This window comes from Euprymna scolopes, chromosome 35, assembly GCF_053919585.1.
Source record: "Euprymna scolopes isolate OS-2025 chromosome 35, ASM5391958v1, whole genome shotgun sequence".
NCBI lineage: Eukaryota > Metazoa > Mollusca > Cephalopoda > Sepiida > Sepiolidae > Euprymna > Euprymna scolopes.
The window spans coordinates 16,270,661-16,293,873 of record NC_136516.1 but is presented as its reverse complement, the minus strand read 5'-3'; the positions used below and the strand labels follow the sequence as shown (position 1 = coordinate 16,293,873).

Genomic DNA, 23,213 nt, shown 5'->3' with positions numbered 1-23,213 from the left:
ATGGCGGCTTATTAGCAGTTGACAATTTGAGCTTTGTTATGTACATGACAATTGTCAGTAGTTCATTTCTTTTTCTCTTCTTTCTTGCTATCCTTTTCTTTTTCTTTTTCTTCTTCTTCTTCTTCATCATCATCATCATCATCATCATCATCATCATCATCATCATCATCATCATCATCAACAACAACAACAACAACAACTCTCTCTCTCTCTCTCTCTCTCTCTCTCTATATATATATATATATATATATATATATATATATATATATATATAGATAGATAGATAGATAGATTACAAGTTGCTATCCAAGCATGCCCAAGAAGTTCAGAAGGTGGTTTCGTATTGTGTTCGATGCCAATCGATTGATCTCGCCCCAAATATACATAATTTAGAGAAATTTGGACTTGAAAGAATTGGACAAGATTAGCTATGATACTTGTCAATGATTTACTTTGGAACTAGTAGACTGGCAATATTGAGGGAGTTACTTGCAGAGTCGGCATCTGCAGTTGCAGAGGGATTGAAAAAGATGATGCTTGAACGAGGTCTAGTAAAGAAGGTGATAATGGACAATGGCACCGTTTTCCACTCAGAAGTTCTCCGGAGGATGTTAAAAAATGGAAGATAAGAATTTATTACAGAACAGCCTGTAGGCCCGGAGAAATTTATAACTGAGAGGGGAAGGATACAACACGAAGAAGCCACATTCTGGTACAACATGGTCGGACACAGAGAGGACACAGTGCCATATAGATCAGATTTTAATTCTGAATGGAGGCATCCACGAGAAACATTCCCAGAATGTGATGAGCAACGATCCTCCAGAAACTGAAGAATGAAGGAAGAAACTGAAGAATTATTAAAATAATACTTTTAATACCTGCAGACACTAGTGTTTCATCCTATCAGGAATTATCAGTGCAAGGTGAGACGATTACTACCGGTCAGAAGACTCGAACCCGGTTACGAAGCCATCTCTGACTCCATTAGCAAGGAACTAAACTGAAGGCCAATCTCAGCCACGAGAAATATCGTTGAAATTCTTAATATTTATTTTTAAATGTCATAATATCCGGCCATAGTGATCTAATGATTATAACATCGTGATCTATGTATGCGAGCTTAAGCGACCGACTTTCTATTTCAACTTTAAAGTGCTCAACAATAAGAAACCGAGTTTCTTAAAAGAGCTCACATAATTATTACAATTATATATATATATATATATATATATATATATATATATATATATATATGTTTTATATTTTTACCGTTTTATCTGTTTTGTTACATATGTTTCGGATGTTGGACCATGTTTACGATCCAACAGCCTCGTCAAACCTTAAAGAAACCTTCTTTAAGGTCTGACGAGACTGTTGGATCGTAAACATGGTCCAACATCCGAAACATATGTAAGGTCTGACGAGGCTGTTGGATCGTAAACATGGTCCAACATCCGAAACATATGTAATCAAAGAGATAAAACGGTAAAAAAATAAAGCATATATATATATATATATATATATATATATATATATATATATATATATTCGTGCATAAAAAAATGGAGATAAATAAAACATTCACAGAATAGAAAGTAGAGAGCAGCTAAACGTAAACAAAGTTTTGTAAATGTAAAAATCGAGAAAAGCGAAATTTTAAAAGAGACAAAATTTAAAAGCTATTTCCCGTCATTCATGCAAGCGTCAAAAATGTTGGATTTATCGTTATAATTTATATGTATGTCAATATATTCGTAGTGAGATTATGCGTGCGTAAGTAATATACATATGTGAGTATTTGGCAGCGTGGCATTCTGTATGTGTGTGCGTTGGTTTACCTAGTTCTTCTTAGATCGTGTGTACCGTTTCGTGGCCGTAACTTTTTAACTGTGCCGCTACAGTTCAAAATTCTCGCACCCCACCTCGTCTGGTTCCGTCGCAAAGGAACAAACAAACAAAAATAGATAATCCAACACGACATTTTTTTTTAAGTGCAAATGATATTCATTTATTCGTGGTTTTCCAAAACATTATTTTTCTAAAGTCTCTTCGCACTTACATGTGTTTTTTTTTTAAAGTCTCTGTCACCACTACCTAACGCAGGTGCCAACAAGCGCTTTCTCACCTTTGACTTTCATAAAATTCAATTTATAATATTATATAATCAATTCTTAATGCTGCAATATTTTAAGTTATAAATTGATTACATTTTTTACTAGAATATCTTGTCCTTTTCTTTCTCAATTTGAACAACCAGTCCTTTACGTTAAGATTTTTGTTCCTTAGAAGCGCTGGTTGAGTTAGAATAAAATAAAATACGTATCATATACGTTTGAAGCCAAAACAACGCATTATTACAATTGTTTTGGCTTCAAACGTATATAATACGTATTTTATTTAAACTAGTTCTTTACTTTTCCATGTTTAAGCTTAACCATATTACTTTTCATGCTCGCATTTTTCTATTGTAATATACATATATAGTTTAAGGACACAGATGTTTATTAATTAATGTTTTTGTTTTATAAGTACTTGAAGGAAATGTGCTCCGACGAACGCGTAGAACTTGTGTCCCCTCGATGTAAATATCCTCGATTAATCTGACAAGAAGCTTCACTATAAAGATCCGGAGATGCAACAAAGCCTTCTACTGTAATAATTTCTTTACTAGAGCTGCAAAACTATGGAATTCCCACCCTGTTTTTTGCTACCATGACTGTACTATCACGCAGAAGTTTTAATAAAGTGTTAAGAGATATCTCGCTGCGCATCTTCATACATAGAGTGTCCCTATTCCTTTATTCGTTGATTGGCTTTGGAATTCCTTTCCTGTTTCCTACTACCATGACTGTATCATCACGTGGTGATTTAATATAGTGTGAACAGACATCTTGCTAAGCAACTCTATACGAAGAGTGTCCCTATTTCCCAATTTAATTTTAGTTCCTATTCCTTTATTCATTGCTTGACTTTGGAATTCCCTTCCTGTTTCCTGTTACTATTTACAGTAGCTGTTACGTTTCACTGTCAATGAGCCTTGTTTTAGGTGAATACTAGCCTGGGTTCCCGGCGTTTCCCGGGTGTTTGAAGGTGTGTGTTGAGCAAAAAAAAAAAAAAAAAAAAACAAGAAAAAGAAAGTGGTAGTAGGCACGCCGACAGGCTCGAACTCGTACCGCGAAGGAGGAAAAGATAGTGAAAAAAAAAACCCCAAAAAACAAAAAAACGTGACGGGTTTGCTGTTGCGCCCATCGCCAAACCAGAATAACGTAGGCTTAAATTAAGGCTAGACAATCAAAAAGAGGAGATGACTTTCGAAAATATCGGCGAAAAAAGCGAATCCTCCCTGTAGAAAAGTGCCCAGTTGAGGCCGAAGGAATGAATATTTTTAGCCAATTGTTCGATATTTGTCGTCCGAAGGGTGGAGCTTCAAAATGATACCGTATCTCGTGAAAATCTGTCGCCTACATACATACATACATACATACGTACATACGTACATACATACATACATACATACATACATACATACATACATACATACGTACATACATTTAAGCAGGCAGGTGAGATTTATATTATAGATGAGTAAAAACGATCAGCTTTATTATAATGAATGATAGTTCGATATTATATCGATCATAAGGTGTATTTTGTTCAATGCGCAAATTTGCATCGTCACCTACTTGATACAACACGAAATCGATCTGGTCGTATAGATGTAGTTGTATAGCTTATCGATACATCTATGTTTTCTTTAGCGCGAAAACTTATCCGGTAAATAAGCTCGTCTACACATAAAAACAGTGTCGGAACATATCCTCACCGGATGACTATCATGTAACCCGATTTCGATGCTTAACGAGTGCAATGCAGACTTCAGCAACGATGATTCAACTCGCAGGTGAGACTTTGCGGTTAGAATTTCATCTTATCAATCTGCTAACTAGGTTTCGTCGGAGTTCCTCCTCTTCCCGCCAGACCAGCTAGAAAAATAGTTTCATTTCTGAATATCTTAAGCGCGGATACTTAATTTGTTGTATTTGGATGACTAATATACTCGGCGGATGAGGGAGATCAGGCTGGCTTTGCTGTTTTTCTTTTGTTTTGTTTTTTGTATTTTTTACATAGGCATCGCCACTTATAAAGGCCCAGAGGCCACTCGAGGATAAGGGTTAAAGAGTGTATAGTAGTCAATTTGACAATATAGTAATCGTTAGTAATGGAAATTCGGAAAATTCGTTAACTTAAGTGGAACGGCTCACCAAGAACTTGTTTACATTGGACTTGAAGGCAACCATATTCTAAACAGCTGAAAAGCAGGAAAACAGTTCCACAGGCGAGCAATTCTAAGAAAGAAGCTTTGTTCACGGAATCTATGTTTAGGTTTAGGCACAGATAAAAAGTGGGGGAAATAATTGATAGTGTTTTCAGTTAGACGAGTGTTTCTCGTGAAAGTTTGGCGAGGGGGAACCATAGTTGTTGGAGGTCATGTTGGTGATATTCTCGACGTATGATCAAACGAAGTAGTCCAGTGTGTTTAGGTCGGAGTAAGTAGGCCCAATGAGAAAAGGCTACAAAGTCGTAGCAATCCTCCTGAAGCCAAGCCTGGATGTCTTTGGAATTGTGGGCCGGAGTCGAGTCCTGCTGCCACACCTAGGGTCTGCCGGCGACCATCTGATTATACCAGGGGATCACCATACTTTTTAGCACATCCAGGTACACTTTGCTGTTGACTTTAAAGCCGATTCCTAAGATATGAAGTTGCATGATGTTGCTCTCACTTAATAGCACACCAAAGACCCTAACCGTGGTCGGAAACTTTGTTTTAATCGCTCTGGGCACGCCCTCAAGCGTTGAACAGTCCGCATTTTGAGGATGCTGGCAATGGTCCTGTTGTCACCACTTGAATTGATAGAGACTATAAGTTGTACAATAGCGCATCTCCGATCTCGCTTGTTGAACATTGTGCCACTTTTAGACATTATAGAAGACTTCTATAGCTCTTGGGATTTGTACACACCTGGTCAACCAGTAGATGGTCTCCAACAAAAAAAGAAAACCTGTTCTCATCAAACGGAAATGGAATCATGTCGTCTTTTCTAGGGCGACAGTTTTATCGTTCCACCCTGTAGTATTTGGATTTCTAATACACATGGCACTTTCAATAAGTTTCCACGCTTTTTTGTATAAGCATTTAAAATAGTCGTCGACTTTGAAAATTCAGTATATTTTTGCTATACAACTTATGAGATGGCTGACTAATTTTTATGAGTTATGAGTTCAAGTGAAAAGCTGCAGCAGGAATTGGAATACACCATACTAAAGCCTGATTATCACAGCTGGTGAATTTCATAAATGCAATCTGGACGTGAGGATATTTTTGGAGAACTATATGCAATAAAATTATGTTTGAAACTTAGATAACATAAACGTTTCGGACAAATAGTCATTTAAAACCAGAAGTCCTCGTGAGACGACTTAATAAATGGCTGCTTTCCACAGTAGAAACTAGTCCTGCAATATATATATATATATATATATATATATATATATATATATATATATATATATATATATATGTGTGTGTGTGTGTGTGTGTGTATATATACATACATATATATATATATATATATATATATATGTGTGTGTGTGTGTGTGTGTATACATACATACATATATATATATATATATATATATATATATATATATGAAGAAGTAAAAATAAGTTTACAAACCGAAAACTTCTGTAAACTTAAAAAGAATATCTAAATATTAATTTAATTTTCTGTACGTTTTCCGTACTTTTATAGTCGCTCTTCGTCTGTTAAAACGCATTAAAACCATTTCCTTTCAAAAACTCTAAAAAAAAGTGTCTTTCTTTATAGCTTCAAATTGTTGTTATATTTTTGAATTAAAAAAAAAAAGTCATATTGAGAGGAGACTGTAAGTTTCTTTTTATTATATATCATTTTTAAAATGAAAAATGTGCCAGTGAATTGACATCTGTTCCTTTATAGTTTATATAAAAAAATATTTAGAATAAAAACCAAAACGAAACAAAATAATGCGTTGTGTGTTGGATTTTCATTGAAAAAAAAAAATCCAAATCTTTTCAATCAATTCTTTTAAAAAGCTTTAAAAAGTTAAAAAAGAAATTAATAAAAATATTGAATTAATTTGGAATTCGTTTTGGGATAAGTAATTTGTACGATTTAATTATTTAAGGCCACCGAGGTTGAATTTTTGGTTTTATAAATCCACGTTTTTATATTTTCTCCTTCTATTCTCTGCACCGGTTTTTTTTTTAAATTGCAATTTCACCTCAAAACAAGGCACATAGCCACTTTGCTGTAGGGGGCTACTATCAGGGACATACAGGGGTACTATGTGGGGAGTTGGGAAGCAAGATGTCGGTTCACGTTACACTTGAACTTCTGCATGTCAATAAAGGGGAAGCAGGAACTCGGAAGGGAATTCCAAAGTTCAGCGGTTCTGGAGAAGAAACTACTGGAGTAGAAGGCTCTCTTACATCTAGGGATCTAAACTGTGAAGGGGTGGAATTTTGATGCTTGTAGGGTTTGTCGGGGATACTTACGTCGAGGGGGCAAAAGTGCTTGCAGTTCGTCAGATCATTCATCATTGAAATACTTGTAGAACAGGCAGAGGGATGCTACATTACGTCGATGGGACAGAGGCTGAAGCTTAGATGACAGTTCAGGACCTATTAGCTTGGCGACTCTCTTTTGAACCCTTCTAGGAGTGAGAGACTAGTAGCAGATGCACCAGTCTCTCGCTCCTAGACAGGTTCAAAAGATAATCGCCAATGTTATATATTATTGAATTAATTTGGAATTCTTTTGGAAATGAGTAATTTGCATAGTTTATTTTATTTAATTATTTATTATTTATCCTTATCTTCTAGTTGTTTTCATGGCGTTTCGGCCAATTATTCATCTGGAATTCGTCAGGTTGTTAATCGCGACGGGATAGGAATGTCGAATCTCCCAACTGCATCTACAAAGAAATTACTGCCTTCCATAATTGTTGTCTCACCAGGGTTTGGCCAATTGATCCTCTGACCGGCTTTGAGTGGGATTGAAACCGCTACCTTCAAACAATGCTTAGCTAGAATCGTAGATAATCCGCATATCTATCCACTGCGACACGGGCCTCGAAGGGCAATCAAGGTTTGATTTTTTTTTGTCTTATAAATCCATATTTTTATATTTTGTTCTTCAATTTTTATATTTTGTTCTTCCGCACCGAATGTTATATTATTGAATTAATTTGGAATTTTTATGGAGATGAGTAATTTGTATCATTTATTTTATTTTATTTTTAACCACGACGGGATAGCCGGTCAAAGAATCACCCAAAGCTGGTCAGATGATCAATTGGCCAAGCCGTGGTGAGTCAACAACTACGGAAGGCAGTAATTGTTGCGGATGCAGCTGGGAGATTCGATATTTCTATCTCATCGCGGTTAACCACCTGACGAAGGCCAGAGGAATAATTGGCCGGAACGTTGTTAAAGCAACAACTAAAAATAATAAAATAAAACAAATTATAATTAGATGTGCTGTGTGTTGAATTTTGAAAACAATAAACATTTTCTAAAATCAATTCTTTTTAGTTTTAAAGGTTAACAAAGAATATACTAAACAATTGTTTTAAAATTCGTTATTTGTTTTATTTTATTCTTTATTTATTTTATTTCTAATATACCACGAACAGCTGATCACTGGTGTGTGACCAACCAACGTGTTACACTAAATGTCTTAGAAACTTTCCCATGATGATGTGACGATGGGTCAGTTAATAGGGTCCGAGTATCAAGAGGAAAATCATACCTAAGATGTAGAATGTCGGTGTGTTCCTCCTTCATTCTCTCAAGATGACATCTTCACTCTGGTGGCATTCTGGTTGGAACCTTCTTCTTCAGGCCCGCTTCGTTCTTTAATGCACACATTTAAGGCAGGCACAAAAACACACAACACAGTTTGTAATATATGTGAGAAATATAATGAACTATTTATTTATTTTTTTTATAAGAAAACACTACAATATTTTACAAAACAATTTACAACTTCCACGATTAAAACTAGCGAACCTTAACTAGTGCAGAGAGAGAGAGAGAGAGAGAGAGAGAGAGAGAGAGAGAGAGAGAGAGAGAGAGAGAGAGGGGGGGGAATGTCCCTGTCTCGTTTACAGAAAGAAAAATAATACGTATTTACCCCATGCTGTCCGGACGAAAAAGAGACCGAGGAAAAGTGAATTTTGGGATTGCATTCTGGTTGCTTATTTCTGCGGCCAAATCACCTCCTGACCATGCAGGAGGAGGGTGTTAACAACCACCACAACCGGGCCATTAAGATATAGTGCCACAATATGTTTTAAAAATTTTCAACTACCATGGAATTTCCACGGGTTCTGCTAATAAATAGTAATATTTGAGGAGAAAGACTAATATCTAGTTTTACCATTCTGTCAGCTCTGATTTCAAAATAAAGAATTTTTCAAGATTGTATAAAAAAATCATTAAAGTACTTTCATAGATACAGCACTTATACTTAATAAATAAAAAATCCCATTAAGATAAAATTAAGTTATACAGCCTTTAGTTAACTGTTTCAATCATAGATCCAAAATAAGATAGCGATTTTAGCTATCGTGCATTTTTGGAGATATCGGAATGATAAGAAATTGTTTCTTTTAACGATGAACAGCGATGTTTAAAAATGATGGCTGATATACACGATTCAAATGAAACAGAAAACCTAAGTAAAAGAAAAAAAAAACTTACAATAGAAATCTGAGTCATTTATTGTAAAGAAATCAAACAAGTCGGAGATTTCATCCATTTTATATCAAAATAAACGTTTAAACAAGAGAAAATCACGTTCCAAAAAGCAACCAGAAAAGGGAGGTAACAACGATCGACCGACGAAAGTGGTTTTGCTGAAAGACGACCTGTCAACCGGCTGGCGTCTTTTGTCTGTTTTTCTGTTTTTGAACTAATGTTACTCGGTAAAATAGTATGTAACGAACGAATGCCATGCATACACTCACACATATATAGTCTGAAAATATGCGTACGGCAAGTAAGCTACACAGAAATGTTTGTATTTCATTCCCGAGGAAAAAAAAAACATCAGCATAATTGCATTTCTCCACGTGATGACTTCCCTTTAAATGACGCACGCACGCATCTATGTGCCTATTTACAATGCCTCCCCACGGGACAGAGTTAGACACGAGGTCGTTTTTTAACGTGGAGAAAAGGTACAAAAATAAAAATTGTCTCAGTCGTGAAGGATTTCTCCTCCACTGAAAGAGAACGAGAAATGGAAGTGCCGCATCTGAAGAACAGATACTACACCTTGATCTTGGCCAAGAGGCCAGATACGTAGCTTACTTGCTGTAAGTATGTTTTCATACTACTACAAAGCATTGCAAGGTGGAACGATAAAGTTGTCGTCCTAAAGAAAACAACACTACAGCATTATTTTAAAACTTTTATTGAAAAAATCAATTCAGGTAATTTAATTATGTAGTAGAGCTGAAATGTATTCAATATAGCCACCTTCAACCTCAGTCACCGCTTCGATATGGGTCCGGAACTGGGTGCATGCCTTTTCTACAAGTGCCGGCGGGAGCTTGGCGAATACTCGGTGGATGGCAGCGATAAGGCTGGCTTTGGTGTGTAGGAGGTCATGTTCGTGATGTTCTCGACGTATGACCAAATGAAGTAGTCCGGTGGGTTCAGGTCGAGGAGGAGGGGACTAGTGAGAGGAGGATATACAGTCGTAGCACTCCTTCTGAAGCCAAGCCTATGTCTCTTTGGATTTGTGGGTCGGCGCCGAGTCCTACTGTCACACCCAGAGTCTGCCAGCGGCCACCTGATTGTACCAGGGGATTACCACACTCTTTAGCACATCCAGGTATATTTTAGTGTTGAGTTTTAAACCGACTTCGATGATGTGAGCTGGCATAATGTGGTCCTCACTTGAAACCACACAAAGACCTTAACCATGGTCGAAAGCTTTGTTTTCATCACTCTGAGTACGCCCTCAACAGTGAATCGTCCGGATTTATATTTTGAGAGTGCTGGCAATGGTCCTGTTGTCATAACTTGAATCGATAAAGAGCATGATTTGTACAGCGGTATATCTCTGATCTCGTTCGTAGAACATTGTGTCACTTTCAGACATGATAGAAGGCTCCTACTGCTCTTGGGATTTGTTGACAGCTGGTTAACCAGTAGATGGTCTTCAACCATATAAAAGAAAACCGGTTTTCATCAAACAGAACTGGAATCATGTCGTCTTTTCTAGAGCGACAAGTTTATCGTTCCACTGTTATCATGGATGCAGTACTGAAAAAATTTGCTTAAAGTACGTAAAATGTTATTTTATAATAAAAATTTGGCGGGACGCACCCCTATTGCCTGTAATAACGTCCATAGCGTCATTTGCGTGCATGACGCCCTTTCCGGATAACGAGGGCCGGTTTACCAAGTCAGTCAGAGACGGACACGCGGAGAGTATGGTCGTCACCCACTAGTCCAGCAGTTAAGCAAAGATATTGCTAAATTTACCTTTTTCATGTATTTTCGTTAATACATGTTTAACTGTTACTGTGTTCTTTGTCAACTATTCAAATACTAACAAAAATGCATACCTATGAAAAGTTCTTGGCATATTAAAGACCTTTATGACTTTATTTTGGAGACGAACCGTTTTAAAACTGCAAAATTACTCAGATTCAATCCTAACATTCATATACTCATCAACAACAGAGATCATTCCATTTCGACCCTGCGTCGCACATTCCGAAAGCGAAGTTGTCGGCAAAGCCACAAGAATTACCGAATACAAAATTTAATATCATAACTGACCTTGCATGAACTACATTTTCCGAGATCTTCCTTTGTTGTTACGAGTGAGAGCAGAGACGGAAGCAACTGTTGTGTAATTAAGAATGTTCTCACGAGAAGAAACGTGACTTTCACACAATTCAGACGCCACGTGGCCGGATAGTTAATTATAGTTCACCGTAAAACTTTCTCAGTCTTATACCCCCCACCCCCACCGCTTTGTATGTGTATCTGTCTTTCCACCGCTCAGAATAGAATGCCGGTTTAAGAAATGAAATCGAGTTGGATGTAATGGTAAAAGCGCTAATTGAAAGCAATTAACTGCAGATTTAAATGAGATCCCGAGAACCAAGATGTAAGTTAATTAATATATTTATATATATATATATATATATATATATATATATATATATATATATATGTGTGTGTGTGTGTGTGTGTGTGTGTGTGTGCGTGCGTGTGTGTAATTTTAAAATAAATCGACTTAGCCGTTTCGGAGTCTATGGGGAACGATCTCTTCTGTGCGTGTGAGAGTTCGTTCCTCATATATATATATATATATATATATATATATATATATATATATATATATATATATATATATAGCCGATTTACCCGAGCTTTGCTGCGGACATATTTTATTTACACAATAGTAATTAGCATTTTTTTTTTTAAATATTCATGGAATTACAGGTTCTAAACCAAAACTTCTAAGTAAACAACATTTTTTGTTTTTCTTTGATTGGCTAGTATCTTGAGGTACTTTGGAGTTCCTATTCTGGAAACTGCCACATAAAACATACTATGACTGAAATATGGGTTTGTCAGATCAATTCCAATAACTTTGAATGTTTGCCCTTGACTCTTATTGATACTTATGGCCTCACTGGAAACTGTAGCCCACGAAAAGCAAAAGCCAAACCGTTATCACTTGGCATTAGTGGAATTCTTGGAATTAGAACAGTTTGACCTTTATAAGGCCCGACTGTAATCATTGCTTCAATCAAATTGTCATACAATCTAGTTACTACACATCTTGTTCCATTTGTTGTTTTTGGTGGATCCAATGATCTCAAAATCATGATTGGACAACCAACTTTAACTTTAAGAGAATGGGAAGGCATTCCAGAAAGCTCCATTGAATTCAAGAACTCTGTAGGATATTTCACAGCATCATCCTCATCTACAGTATTGTCAATAGATTTGTAAAATTTTTCCTGGCCTGGAAAATCAGCCATTAGCCAATTATTTAACTTGTTGGCATTCGAATTTAGTGAAGAAACAATTGCTCGCCCATCAAGCCGATCCGGATGTTTTCCATTCAAATTTAAATCAGGGTACACTCTTTCTTTCAACTCGTGTAGTTTCTCAACACATGTACCTAGTTTTTCAGGAATTAAAATTGTATCCGGTACTTCTACATAAGGAAGACGCCCGTCGCCAATTCTAAGCAGAAGACTTGACAAGCTTGCTGGTTGTAAAGCTCCAGTCATATAAGCCCTCATATTTTTTGTTATGTCCTTTACAAAGATATTTCTCCAAAGGTCAGATTCTTTTAAACTTGCATTATCTATGTTTTCCTTTGTTCCATTTTTTACAACAGGCAAAATTTGACGGAAGTCCTCTGATAGTAAAGTATTCTGTTTGCATACATTTGCATGTATCTCATTCAATCTCGAGTGACTCCAGGTAATCTACTAGTATATATTTTTACATATCTCATTGAATCCCTGACATTAAAGTTGGAATACCGCCCATTGGCTTTTTGACACCTGTAATATTCTGCAATGTTCGATCAATTGATTAAAAAAACGTTTTATGTGCCATTATGTTTCTATTCAGTATGCATCTACGAGGGGCGTTCAATAAATAATGCCCCTAACCCACTTCCCATTGCAGTAGAGCAACGAAAATTGGCATAGTTATTAGTCTTTCTCTACATATGAACCACCCAGAGTTATGCATTTCTCCTATCGTTTGATGCAGCTCTGGAGACCGGTTTTGTAGAACACCCCAGGTTGGTCCTACAACCACGACGACTTCAGAAATCAAGGCTGCATCATCTGGGAAATGCTTTCCTTTCAAAAACAACTTCATGGCTTGGAAGAGGCGAAAGTCAGAGGGTGCAAGGTTAGGAGAGTAAGGACAATGGGGGAGTATTTCATAACCACACGCCCGTACTTCTGATCTGGCGGCATGCGAGTTGTGGACCGGAGCGTTGTCCTGCAGGAGAAGGATACCTTTGCTGATCTTGCCTCGCCTCTTGATTTTGATAACTTCCCTTAATTTCCTCAAAAGTGAAGCATAATAGGCTCCTGTAATTGTGGTACCCTTTGCCAGGAAATCTATCATCATTACTCCGTCTTGGTCCCAGAAGACTGTGAGCATGACCTTGCCAGCGGAGGGTTGCACCCTTGCCTTCTTTGGAGGTGGTGAGTCAAAGTGCTTGCACTGCATTGGCTGGGCTTTGGTCTCTGGATCATAGTGATGGACCCAGGTTTCATTCTGTGTAATCAGTCTTTTGAAAAACTTTGACTCATCTTTTTAGCACATCTCCAAATGCACTCGACTCGTTCTCGCTTCTGGAATGGTGTAAGCAACCTGGGAACTGACAGACACCTTATGCATATACAAATGGTCATGAATGATAGTTTTCACAGGCCCTGTAATAATCTTGACATCTTGGGCTATTTGGCGAATAGCAATGCGCCGATCTTACAAAATGGCAGCCTCAACTTGACGGACAGATGCCTCATCAATGGCAGAAGGGGGCAACCAGGTCTGGGAGCTGTTTCCACAGACTTCCGGCCATGTTTGAATTCACGATGCCAGCGTTTTACTAGGTCATATGATGGGGCATTACCACCATAAGGTGCGTCCTTTCAAATACAAAAACCGGATCACTGCTTGACATTCAACAGGCTTCATTTCACACCTGCCTCAGTTCAAACACCTGTAAAACAGAAACCACAATTATTTCAGAGCTGTAATTTGCCACATAACCCGTAGAGATATAAATCATTGCATATGCAAAATTGCAGTGAGATCAGACAACTGGAAGTGGGTCAGAGGCATAACTTATTGCACGCCCTCGTACCAAGAATTGCTGGAAGAGTCGCCTTCCAAGGAAGAGATAATTCCCTTCTCTGTACATAATATGAAAAAAGTAAAACTGCAACCATTTCCCCCCCCCCTTGCAAATATATGTGGTAGCCATCTGTTCCATATGGAAAAAATAAAGGATACATCAAAGGATCATATGATCGATGTAACTCTGAAATTCTCTTCAGTCCACCTGGTTTCAATTTCTATAGGTTCATTTGTACATTAAAATTGCAACTTCAGCCCTGGTTGGTGCATTAAAACGCCGCACATGTTCTCCCTGGGGGACACTTCTTTTCCAGAATTACAGTTTTCTTGTCATTAATATTTGCTTGTCTTACTTGCTCTAGTGCTGTCTTTGATGTCTTTATATAATGGTTATTTTCATTTAACTAGACTGTGATCCTTTCTAACACCTCAGCATTCAAGTGCTGATGCACTTTTTTCGTTCCGAGTTGATCTTTATAATTATCTAAAACGTATACTTTGATATATCTCGCTGTTCCATCCTCAGGTGGTAGTAGTGATCCTAGTTGATCATAGGTTTGATCTTGGTGGATCTTTACAGAAGGATGTCAACCCTAAACAGATGCATCTTTGTGACCAAAGCTTGTCATGGCAAAGAGAGTGTTATATTCCCTAATACTTGACAAATAATCTTTGCTAAGTGAAGATTGCCCAGTAAATAGATCATGTAACACTTCAGGCAGAGATGGAAGTGGATGTGGTGTAACTTTTTCATTTCCGCAACAAAGTCCTGGCGATTCCTCTTTAAATTTTTTTGCACCACACTGACAAACTTGACGCATGTGTCCTATTGCAGTATTGTCACATGAGTCATTCTTGTCATAGAGTAATTGTTGTGTCTGTATCAATAACAACACGAACGCAGAAAGTAAAGGTAAAACAAATATATTAAGATGGAAATAAAATACATATTTACAAAGGTGAAGTTGTACTGCAGTGGGAAGATGGTCCGGCAGAGGGCGTGTTAAATTCTTTAATGGAGCAATCGGCACATGCGTCTTGCCTATCCAGCGTTCGAACACAGCTCTCCGGTCTTGCTGACTTGATACCTTTATCTATATCTTTTTCACCAACGTACGCTAATTAGTGGGCGTCTCTAGAACAGTAATGCAGTACGTCATAGAGTAATGCAGTACGTCATAGAGTAATGCAGTACGTCATAGAGTAATGTAGTACGTCATAGAGTAATGCAGTACGTCATAGAGTAATGCAGTACGTCATAGAGTAATGCAGTACGTCATAGAGTAATGCAGTACGTCATAGAGTAATGCAGTACGTCATAGAGTAATGCAGTACGTCATAGAGTAATGCAGTACGTCATAGAGTAATGCAGTTCGTCATAGAGTAATGCAGTACGTCATAGAGTAATGCAGTTCGTCATAGAGTAATGCAGTACGTCATAGAGTAATGCAGTACGTCATAGAGTAATGCAGTACGTCATAATGTAGTACGTCATAGAGTAATGCAGTACGTCATAGAGTAATGCAGTACGTCATAGAGTAATTTAGTACGTCATAGAGTAATGCAGTACGTCATAGAGTAATTTAGTACGTCATAGAGTAATGCAGTACGTCATAGAGTAATGCAGTACGTCATAGAGTAATGCAGTACGTCATAGAGTAATGCAGTACGTCATAGAGTAATGCAGTTCGTCATAGAGTAATGCAGTACGTCATAGAGTAATGCAGTTCGTCATAGAGTAATGCAGTACGTCATAGAGTAATGCAGTACGTCATAGAGTAATGCAGTACGTCATAGAGTAATGCAGTACGTCATAGAGTAATGTAGTACGTCATAGAATAATGCAGTACGTCATAGAGTAATGCAGTACGTCATAGAGTAATGCAGTACGTCATAGAGTAATGCAGTACGTCATAGAGTAATGCAGTACGTCATAGAGTAATGTAGTACGTCATAGAGTAATGCAGTACGTCATAGAGTAATGTAGTACGTCATAGAGTAATGCAGTACGTCATAGAGTAATGCAGTACGTCATAGAGTAATGTACTACGTCATAGAGTAATGTAGTACGTCGAACGTCATAGAGTAATGTAGTACGTTTAGCATTTTGAAGTTCGTGTTGTCTTAAATTTTAATATCTGTTTCTATCAACATTCAAATGCAATTGTCTCTCTTCCTGTGACTTCTTTGACTGTTAACGAAGGATTCATTTTGACGGGACTCTATTTGGTACTGTAATTGTCTTGATAGGCATTCTTCTCTTTCAGCAGAGTTCTCATCTCTCTGTCTTTGCCATTGCAATGAGAGTCGTACTTCTCTTTCATCCCAATTCTCAGACTGACGACGTAGCCTCATCCTTTGAGCATGTGGAGTTGTTGAAATACTGTTCCTATTTACAATGCCTCCCCACGGGACAGAGTTAGACACCAGGGTCGTTTTTTTAACGTGGAGAAAAGGAACAAAAATAAAAATTGTCTCAGTCGTGAAGGATTTCTCCTCTACTGACAGAGAACAAGAAATTGAAGTGCAGCATCTGAAGAACAGATACTACACTTTACTGTTACTTCTGTTGCGCTTCATAATAGATGGAAGTCTGAGCAGATTCGTAAAGAAGCAGTTATTCCGGAATTCAGTTTATTTACATTTTTTTATTCGTAGCACTCGGGTGCGTGTGTTCGATTGAGTGTAAAAAATGTAAATAAACCATACAAAACTTAACTTTTCCGGAGAAAAATAAATATATAACTATTTATATAGAGAGATTATAAGGTAAAAAAATTAGCAGTTACGATGTCAAAAAATGTGAAGAAGAAACTGGTAAAAATTTAAATGACAGTTTTTTTGTTTTTTTTAAAGTAAAGAATCGTAATTGGATTGGATAGTTTGTTTCTTTTAAATAAAAATGTAACCCTCTGATGAAAAAAAAATCGAAATATGGAAATTGTTCTTAGTTTAAATGAACGGATAAAAACACGAAAATGTAATCTCCCAAAGAAAGAAGTATGTGAAAACTGCTTCAACAAATATTTCGGTAGAAGTGATTAGAAATGAGTTATGGCTTATTGTGTTGTTTAAAAGAAAAAAATAGCAGTTACAAGGTAAAAAAAAAAAAATGCGAAGAAAAAAAAACTGGTAAAATAATGTAAATGAAAGTTTTTTTATTAAATAAAGAAACCATAGTTGAATTGAATTATTTGTTTATTTTTAAATAAAAATCCACTGGACTACAACGTTAATTGCGAAATCACGTTGAGAATGATTTTATTTAAACTAATTCCAAAAAATAAGGCTTGAAAGTTTAAAGAAAAAAATTTAAAAAATAACAAAGGGAAACAACTCACACCAGTTTGTAAAAAATCGATGTCGGTAAAAAATAAAATAAATTACATATTTAAAAAATAACAAGGAGAAATAACTCAAACCAGTTGGCAAAAAATCGATGTCAGTAAAAATAAATAAAACTAAATATATTATCAATATAAATTTAATTTAAATAACAAATTTAAATAAAACACTTAAAACAATTCTCTCGCTATAAACAATAATTAACATAAAGTTATTTAATAAAATCGATTTTCCTTAATGCAATATGCAAATGAGATAACCTCTTAATGGTATATTTTGCTAAAATCATACTATATATAGAAATGACTGAAACAAAAAAGTAGTGAACGTATGATAGGTTATGAAAAGGAAGGGTTGTAAAGAGATAGCTTCGAATTTGGGGATATCAAAACCAAAGCAAAATATGATGAAAGTAAAAATAAAATAGATAAACCCCATAATTTATTATACCATACCTGTTCACACACTTATCACAATATTCTGTTGATCTATATTAAAACACCTTGTTAAACTTTGTGATATATTTCCATTCTATGGAGGTCAGGTGCGAACGAACACCCCATAATTTTATTATACCATCTTTCTTCAAACTGAAACATAATTATCAAAGTATATTTACGCAGATGGATATGAAAAGTCTTTATTAAAGTTTGTGCCTATTTCCATTCTATGGAGGCCAGGCGCGAACGCAGACCCCACAATTTTAATGAACCAGCCTTCTGCTAGATCAAACATACCCATTCCTGTGTCTCGATACATCTTCTATTATTATATGTAATCAGTTTTTTTAAATAGTCAACCATATAAGAGCATATTCGTGACCACACACACACACACACACACACACACACACATTCAGCTTTATATATATATATATATATATATATATATATATACATATATATATATATATATATATATACTAGCAGACTATCGGCGTTGCCCAGTCTTAAATTATGTTTAAATTGATATTTTCATTTATGAAGATTTCGTATTTATTATTATAGAGTTAATACTTTATGGATTAGTATATTGTACCCAATGTATATTAGTAATTTCAAAAGTGTATATATATATATATATATATATATATATATATATATATATATATATATATATATATATACATGACGTGTGTGCTGTCAGCTAGAACCGAAATCAAAATGTTTGTGGCTCCAGGTTTATTATTATTTTGAGCACACACAGGTGGATGAGAAAACGTTAAAATTTAACCGACTTTAACGTATAAATGTATATTTGTATATGCGTATAAGAGGAGTTGAAGTGGACTTACGGCTGACAAGTTCCATTTTTATTCAATTTTGATGTGTTACAAACTATTTTTATTGGTTCAAACAAAATCAAACTAGTTTCACAAATCCAAGTTTAAGTCAAAAATCAGTAAATTAAAAATTGACCGTTCGTCGTCCCAACAGACAACGTCACTTTATATATATATATATATATATATATATATATATATATATATATATATATATATATATATATATATATATATCCATCCAAATACAGTACTGCTTCGCTGTTTAACAGTTCATCAGTGCGGCTAGACAAGCAACTACCTCAAGCCAGCATGGAAAAATCCGACCCTCTAAATTACAGTCGGAGCTTCTAACCGTCACGCTATTCGGCTACTGCTATGCGGGCAATAAATTAACAATGTTTTGACATTGTCTAAATACTTAAGCTCAATTTGTTTACACAAAGAGCATAGCTCCATACGCTAATGGTAATTTGTATATCACTTCCCAATATGCTCAACCCAAGACAAGGAGCATTATATATAATAAAGTACTAAGTACACATTCAATTCGAAGTGACACTTCTTTCAAGATTAAAGGTCTAATTCTAAGTGCTGGCGATACAAAAGGGGGTTACTTAGGATTTTTCCTGGTCATGGGTGACAGAATGAGAGTAAGCTATCCCTGTGGATTAAATAAAGGGTTTCGTTCGAAGTTCTCTAGATTCCCGAGTTCGACAGAAAAAATCCCGACTTCGAAGAAGCTCGGAAATTAAATCGGCCGAAATGTTATGCAAACAGCATTCAATATAAGAATAGTAGTCCGAAAAAAGTAAATAATACAAATCATTTGTATCTCTTCTGAGAAGATTAAAAAAATGGATGAATGTGTTGATTGTAAGCATTACCACATATATAATCTCGAATTTATTAAAGACTTAGAGAGAGAGAGAGAGAGAGAGAGAGAGAGAGAAAAGGAAGAAAAAGAGAACAGGAGAGAGAAACAGAAAGAGAGGTGAGAGTGAGAGAAAGAAAGACAAAGAGAAAGAGAGAGGGGAAAATTTTATTTGAAATTTGTTTGTTTATTCTTTTTAAATAATTCATTATTCTTTTTTAATTAAAAATTTTTTGTTTTATTCTTTTTAAAAAAATCATTATTACTTTATAATTTGAAGAGCTTTATTGTTTATTCTTTTAAAATATTCATTGTTTTTTATTTGAACTTTTTTTTGTATATTCTTTTTAAAAATCAAAAAATCATTATTTTTTGTATATTCTTTTTAAAAATCATTATTTTTTATTCTTTTTAAAAATAAAAAAATCATTATTTTTTGTATATTCTGTTTAAAAATCATTATTTTTTTTTAATTTAACATTATTTTTTTAATTTAATCATTATTTTTTGTATATTCTTTTTAAAAATCATTATTTTTTTAATTTAACATTTTTATTGTATGTTTTTCAAAAAAATTATTATTTTTAAATTTAAAATTAAAAATTTTTTTTTTAATTATTATTACATTATTTCCTGTTTCTTCACTTATTATTATATATAAAAAATCCTTGCTATATGTGTTTCTGTTTGCTTTTTCTGCCTCCCACACTTCTCGAATTTTCTTCTTTATTCTATCCTCTATTCTTATTTAATGATCCCCATTTTTCTTAGCCATCTCTATTTCTTGTATTTTTTGCGTTTTCTATTCTCCTATATTTTATTTTTTTTTCTCTTTATTTTTAATTTTTATTTTTCTTAGCCATCTCTATTTCTTGTATTTATTTCTATTTTCCTATATTTTATTTTTTTTTTATTTCTCTTTATTTTTAATTTTTATTTTTCTCAGCCATCTCTATTTCTTGTATTTATTTCTATTTTCCTATATTTTATTTTTTTTATTTCTCTTTATTTTTAATTTTTATTTTTATTAGCCATCTCTATTTCTTGTATTTATTTCTATTTTCCTATATTATATTTTTTATTTCTCTTTATTTTTAATTTTTTTTTTCTTAGCCATCTCTATTTCTTGTATTTATTTCTATTTTCCTATATTATATTTTTTATTTCTCTTTATTTTTAATTTTTTTTTCTTAGCCATCTCTATTTCTTGTATTTATTTCTATTTTCCTATATTTTATTTTTTTCTCTTTATTTTTAATTTTTATTTTTCTTAGCCATCTCTATTTCTTGTATTCGTTTGCGTTTTCTATTCTCCTATATTTTATTTTTTTTTATTTCTCTTTATTTTTAATTTTTATGTATTCTTTATATTTCTTTATCCTCCTATACACGTATGCTTTACCCCGTCTTTCTGTCTATGCTCTAATTTTTTAAATTCTTGTATTTTATACCTCCTTTGATACATCTTATTATATACGCCTTTGTTTTATAACTCCTTTAATACATCTTATTATATACTCCCATTTATTTCTAATCTAAATGTTCTAACCATCGTTCGTCTATATATTATATTTGATATGATGCTGGCCATGCTCCTCTTCTGATGAGAAGCATTTAGCTTCGTAATGTGATGGGTTAAAAAGGTTCTTTCTCTCTTATTCTTTCATTTATTGACCTGATGATATAATAAAGTTACACGTAACCTTTATTTCTCATCTCTTATAATAAAAACATAAAATTACCGCAGCTCATCCAACTTTCTTAACATCATGGCGAAGAAAAAGAAGAAAAAAAACACAAGACTGACAAGGGAGTTTTACTCGGAAATATATTTCTTAATAATAATTTCTTAAAAATAAACACTTGTTTATTTTAAAAAAATTGGCGTTGCAATTTTAGCTTCAAACGTATTCAATACGTATTTTATTTCCAAATTTCAGCCAGCGCTTCTAACGGATAATATATATATATATATATATATATATATATATATATATATATATATATATATATATATATATATATATATAATTGAGTTTCTAGTAATGGTCCTCATCCACGTCGTGCTTGAATGAGACTGTTAGTATTTTTTTTTCTTTATTACCACAAAGCGTGACACAAGGCCGGAACGTGGGAATTCAAAGTCCAGCACCAAAGGTGCATAGGACTGGCCTTCAAAAATGCCTGAGCAGCCTCGTCAAAGGAAGACATTATTATTAGAGTAGTAGGCTTTCCATTATATAGGTGCCTCAATAATGAACAGCAGCGATTTGGCAGCTTGTCGAGTAAGTTGAGGGTATATACGTCGAGAAAGAGACAGTGCTATTGTATAGTAACAGCACATTTCATTAAAGTACTTGTAAAAGAGACACAGAGATGTAACATTGCGCCGATGGAATACTACATGTATGGACGAATGGCGGCTTTGTTGAGATAAAATTAGTGGTTATTAAAATGAAATAAGTTGAAGTATTTTAAGAATTGGTGGAGGTCGACACTCTCTCTGTGCTTTTGTTTTAGCGATTTGATAGCGCGTGCTCATAGCTATGCATATTTCTCCTTTGTGTGCCAGCTCTAGTCTATTTGTGGGTCGACGTATTAACCTCTTTTACCTGGCGAATCTCAGATTGAACAACTTTGCATCGCGAGATGCGAAGTAGAAGCGGAAATGTTTCTGAAATAAATTTCGTCTTTCAAGTGTCCCTGGCTATCATGTGCTTGAGAAGCAGGCATGTAGTTCAGTGAACAAGATGGCGGCGTCGAAGCTTCACCCACGCGACGACAAGAGAGTGGAAAGGACAAAGAAAAACAAATGGCTAGAAAGGAGACCAGTTGTAAATAGAGGTCGCAAGAGGAAGAAAAAGACGGGGAAATATAAAAATAAAAATAAATACAAAGCTGATAAAAAGGAAAGTAAACAATGAAGGTAAGAGAGAGACGGAGAAAAAAAGAGGGAAAGAAAGAAAGAAAGAGGGAAAGAAAGAAAGAGAGAAAGAAAGAGGGAAAGAAAGAAAGAAAGAGAACGCAAAACAAATCACACACTCTCATATAAAACAGTAAAGTACTCCTCGTTTTTGTTGCGTCAACAGAATTTGAATACATAGTATATAATCTATCTATATATCTATAAAAGTGATTATGTGTGTGGGGGTGAGGACACTTCTCAACCTATATACTCAACGAATTTTTGTTTTAGACCTGAAATTTAGTATATAAGACATATGGAAACTTTTAATCGGTTAAAACGTATCGCTAAGGGGTAAAAATGAGAAATTTCGTACGGAAGAGTCGTTGGATTTGTATCTCTTTGTCAACTGTTTCACGACTGCGTATACGCGGTCGAAAACGATTACAGCTTTCTTATGTTAAGGATAAATAGGTTTGAAAATATATCTCTGCTCATAAAAATAGCGAGCTTTGTTTCATATAATATTTTGATTGCAGAATTTCCCCTCTGGAACGAAGATTTGCAACAACATATGCTACATACAAATTTATTATGTCAAGATTATCAGCCATTATCTTATGTCACTTTAGAACGATATTATAGATACATTTAGTCGTTATAATAAAATCCTACATTACATCCTAGGAGTAACATTATCACAATCGCATATTCTTTAGACGAAGTAGTTCATATTTTTCCCTCTAAATCTAAAGTCCTTCTACCGCACCTAGTTAAGACCGACAAGAAATATAAACATTATAACTATATTATCCTGGCACACTTCGGAAATGGATCA

General features: G+C 34.8%; 1 protein-coding gene across 1 annotated transcript; it reads right to left on the bottom strand.

The window, feature by feature from the left end:
- Positions 1 to 11,754: 11,754 nt before the first annotated feature.
- LOC145259591 (uncharacterized) lies at positions 11,755 to 12,384 on the bottom strand. Its single transcript, XM_080117244.1, has one exon. It carries the CDS (start codon positions 12,382 to 12,384, stop codon positions 11,755 to 11,757), a length of 630 nt encoding a protein of 209 aa, XP_079973370.1.
- Positions 12,385 to 23,213: the final 10,829 nt, after the last annotated feature.